The sequence below is a fragment of the Sphaeramia orbicularis genome, chromosome 19 (assembly GCF_902148855.1).
Source record: "Sphaeramia orbicularis chromosome 19, fSphaOr1.1, whole genome shotgun sequence".
Classification (NCBI taxonomy): domain Eukaryota; kingdom Metazoa; phylum Chordata; class Actinopteri; order Kurtiformes; family Apogonidae; genus Sphaeramia; species Sphaeramia orbicularis.
Genome location: NC_043975.1, coordinates 51,177,912 through 51,182,911, shown reverse-complemented (window position 1 = coordinate 51,182,911; position 5,000 = coordinate 51,177,912). Strand labels below are relative to the sequence as shown.

General features: G+C 37.2%; 1 protein-coding gene across 2 annotated transcripts in view; it reads right to left on the bottom strand.

Moving 5' to 3' along the window:
* LOC115410196 (zinc transporter ZIP11-like) overlaps positions 1 to 5,000 on the bottom strand; it is a 124,160-nt gene that overhangs the window by 47,453 nt on the left and 71,707 nt on the right. For both annotated transcript variants that reach the window (XM_030121695.1, XM_030121696.1), the window contains exon 2: positions 1 to 5. This exon is cut by the window's left edge and continues 163 nt beyond it. In XM_030121695.1, the coding sequence (XP_029977555.1) occupies positions 1 to 5 (5 nt within the window). The remainder of the gene's footprint in view (positions 6 to 5,000) is intronic.

Sequence of the window (5,000 nt, the reverse complement as noted above, 5' to 3'; positions counted from 1 at the left end):
TTTATCTGCATGACACAGAAGAAGGACGTTAACGGATGTTGGAGCTGACCCACATTCACTCAGGTACATTAGAGGAACTCATATGCTGTGAAACGCAGACATGATGTGTTTTTAAAGATCTGGACTACATGGTAACATTACTGCTGTCAACATTTAACACTGAAACTGCCTCTACTGGACAAGTCTACAGATCACAGCGGTATCCTACACGTCAGGATCAAGGTTCAATAGTTCTGGATTTTTCATTATAGTTTAGTTTTATTTCGTTTTGACCTTTTTTTCTGTAATTCAGATCATTTTAATTAGTTTTTAGAGCAGGTTTCCCAGATTTTATTAGTTTTCGTTATTTTCTAAATGCTTAGTTTTAGTTTAGTTTCAGTTTTTATATATCTTTTTTCTTCTTCACCATCAAATTCAAATAAATCCCAGACAGGACTCTGCTGCTTTCTCCCAACTTTAGTCTCCATGTTTCCAGGTAGACTGGGGACCAGAAGACGACTGGAAACCACAAGTGAACACAAGTGACGGACCCTTAAATATCATATGGTACCGACAGCTAAAATTGCTTGAGGGAAATAAATCGATTTCATATCAATCCAACATTGACAAAGACGAAAACAAAGGGAATTTTATCCAGAATTTTTATCCGTTTTAGTTAGTTTTGTAAGCACACAATACAGTTTATTAGTTATCGTTTTTTTTCTTTTAATTATAGTTTTTATTTATTTCAGTTAACGAAAATGTTTTTACAGTTCTAGTTTTCATCATTTCGTTAGTTTTCATTAACGATGATAACCTTGGTCAGGATGTACACGTTTGTTTAGTCTGCATTCAACTTTAGAAGGAATAAGTAGCACCCTCGCCCCTCGCCGAGACGGGGCATATTGGTACTGCTCGTGACATTTCTGGTGCAGGAGAAATGCAGAGGAAGGGTGGGGAAAACTCCTCTGTGGGAGGAAGGGTGGGGAAAACCCCTCTGTGGGAGGAAGGGTGGGGAAAACCCCCCTGCGGGAGGTCCTCCAGGCCTCAAACTGGAACCCACAGTGCAGAGGAACTGGCCGGCGGAGGAGGGTCGCAGAAGCCAGTCATTCTAGAAATATTAACTTAGATCACCTGTGGCTGAGGGCGGAGTTAAAGGAATAGTAAAGCGGAAATCATGAAGCTCCACCCACCCCCCACCCCCCTCCAGTGAGTTTCTTGTACCAAGGGCCCAACTTGATTCTGTTTCGGGGGGGGGGGGGTGCAAATTGGTGTCAGTGGCCTAGGGCAGGGGTTTCAAACTCATTTTCTTCCAGGTTCCACATTCAGTCCAATTTAATCTGCAGTGGGCCGGACCGGAAAACTAATAGCACAATAACCAATAAATAATGACAACTCCAAATTATTTTAGTGCAAAAAATAACATTCAATCATGCCGATATTTACATTTACAAACTATCCAAACAAAAAGGATGTGAATAACCTGAAAAAAATGAAATTTGTTAAAAAATGTAAGTACAGTTTTATCAATATTCTGCCTCGACTTATCATTTATACACATGCATTACAGATCAGATCTACAAAGACACAAAACTTGTAGTAACAGGCAGAAAATTGTTAAAATTACACTTAATTTTCTTTAGACATTTCAGGTTTTCCATAGTTGTTCAGGTTATTCACATTTTATTGTTAAAGGAGAGTTTCTTAATGGAAATATTTTCATAATTTAATGTTTTTTGCACTAAATCAAAAAGAAAAAAATTGGTGTTGTCATTATTTATAGGTTATTATGATATTATTTTTGAGTTCGATGCCCTAACTTGCACTTTGCAAATTCATCCTGTGGGCTGGATTGTATCCTTTGGCGGGCCGGTTTTGGCCCCCGGGCCACATGTTTGACACCTGTGACCTAGGGTGACAGTAATGAGCCTTAAGGCTGGAAGCAGCAGGTATAAAACAGAATAAAGATGAGGCAGAAGTCCGATCTGATCCACTGGAGAAACATGGACATGTTTGTGTCCTGTTCATTATTTCAGAGCAGATTCATCTGTTTACTGATGAAATGTCAGATTTATTTCCTTTCTAATATCAATATTGATTCTGTGTTGCATGGCTGCAGTAGTCAAATAATCAGGTTACAACTCAAAATTGTACTTTGGTATCACTAAATGAATCTGAATCAATCAATTAAAACGGAATCGAATCGAATCGCAATTAATCGATTCAAAACCTTATGAAATGAAATCAAATCGATTAAGGCAGGGCTGTCAAACTCATTCTAGTTCAGGGGTTAGATTCAGCTAAATATAATCTGCAGTGGGCCGAACATGCAAAAAAATAACAGAATAATACAGAAATAATGTCAAGTCCAAACTTTACTCTATGTTTTAGAGCAGAAAAAGTAAATTTACATTATGAACAGGTTTCCATCTACAAACTATCCTTTCAAAAGATGTGAATAACATGAACAAAATGAAAAAATCAGTGTAATTTTAACAATATTCTGCCTCAGTTTATCATTTACACATGTTCATTAGAACTGACAGATCACAGTGGATCTACAAACACACAAAACATTTAATAACAGACAGAATATTGGTAAAATTGTACTTACTTAAGACATTTCAGGTTGTTCATACATATATAATTTTTTGCAAAATTATACGTGGTTTTAGTGTAAATACATGAATATATTTACATTTACAAGGAGAAACATTGTCAGCTGTCATTATTTCTCTGTTATTCTGATAGTATTTGACTGGTCCTGCCCACTGCAGATTGAATTGGTCTGAACGTGGAATCTGAACTAAAAGGATTGTTCATATTTTCAGTGTAATTTTTGCACTTCACAAATTCATCCCAGGGGCCGAACTGGACCCTTTGGTGGGCTGGATTTGGCCCCCGGGACGCATGTTTGACACCTGTGGATTAAGAGAATTGGCCATGCTACCCAGCCCCAGTAAACAGTGAAACCTGATGGTGAAAACATGTGTGAATGCTCAGTTTTTGGATTTCTGCGAGTGCATGTGAACAACAGCTGCGTCCGCAGATGCCTTCCTGTTCCTGTCGCCCTGAACATCTGAGTCCATACACAAAACAATTCCATTTGTAACTCATGCACCATTTAGCACAAAAACAGCAGCGTACATGATGACTGCAGTGATGAGTGTGAACCTCTGTGAAGCATGTCAACTACTGTCTGGAGGATATCTGAATCAAAGAGGAACTTGAAAGCTCAATAGGTTTATTGCAGATAAAAAGTGATGTCTCTGGCGGCTGCCTCATGTCTGATTAAAATGTCTGTTATTGAGTTTAGATTTACAGCCTGAGGGACCCACAGCTCCATTACTCATTGAAAATAACAGAAATGTCCTATGTTTTTCCGTTCATCAATCCAATTACTGCAATCTTTGTAAGCATCCCGAAAACATAAGTTAATGGTCCGAGACAATCTAATTAGCACAAACTGTTTGATGGAGGTTGCACTGACAGAATAACATTTACATGATATGAAAAAATGAAAAACAAATCAAATAATGCAGAGGCACACCTCAAACAACCAGCAAACAGGAGCTACAATTAATTCATGGTAGTAAACTAGAAAAATAGTGTCAGTTCTGTGCATGTGTTTTCCGATGGACAAACAGAGGATAATGTTTGTTAAGAATGCTAGCTGTTATTTTATTAACCTGGTATTTCCCCTGTGAAGATGCCATGGGCTGTAAGTGGTTGAGTCTGTGGGGAACCTCTTCATTTATCTACCATCCACCCCGGGGGAAAACAGAGTATGTCACTTAAACATGAGTAACTGTGAACATGGGTCATATTTAGATGAAGCTGCAGTTGGAGGGATTGGACTTAGAGCAGGGCTGTCAAACTCACTGTAGTTCAGGGGCCACATTCAGCCCAATGTAACCTCAAGTGGGCCGGACCAAAAAAATAATAGCATAATAACTCAATGACAACTCCTATTTTTTCTCTTTGTTTTAGTGCAAAAGAAACAAAAACAAACAAAAAAAAACCATTAAATTATGAAAATATTTACATTTACAAACTATCCAAACAAAAAAGATGAGAATTATCTGAAAAAAAAAAACGAAATTTCTTAAGAAAATTAAGTGCAATTTTAACAATATTATGCCTCAACTTATACATGTGCATTAACAGATCAGTTCTATAAAGGCACAAAACATTTAGTAACAAGTCGAATATTGTTAAAATTGTACTCAACTTTCTTGAGACATTTCAGGTTATTCTCATTTTATTGTTAAAGGATCATTTGTTCATGTAGATATTTTCATAATTTAATGTTAGTTTTTACACTACAACAAGGAGAACATTTTTAAGTTGTCATTATTCATCGGCATAACATGATATTTTTTCCACATTAAACCAAGAAGAAAATTTGGAGTCATTATTTAGAGGTTATTATGTGATTATTTTACTTGAGATCACAATAGTCTGTATGTGGAACCTGAACTGAAACTAGTTCAACACTCTTGGTTGAGTATATCTTCAGTGTAATTTTTACGCTATCCAAGTTCATCCCGCAGGCCGGATTTGGCCTGCGGGCCACATGTTTGACACCCCTGACTTGGAGGCTTTATCAGTGTGAGGCTGTTCATGTATAGATGTTATGTGAGTTTGCGAGGAGAAAATAAAACCCCAGTAAAACCACTGCTGATGCATGTTTGAGCTTTTACATGTTACTTCATTCATCAATAAAGACCCAAAAATCCACCTTTAACCTTAATCATCCACTGATCTAAACTGTTTAATACCTGGTGATCCACTAATCCTGTCAATACATGTAAATAATTGGTGTAAAGTACAGTTTGTCATGTTTTCACGGCCATCAAATATTACTCATTTAGACGTTCAGAGGCTCGATAGTGAATGTGGAAACACCGCCATCTTCTACAACATTAATTCATCAGTAAAACCCATGGAGTTGGATCAATGACAGTGGATAAAGACACATGGTTTATGTTCAGTTAATGAGAGATTTTGCTGAAAAAGTC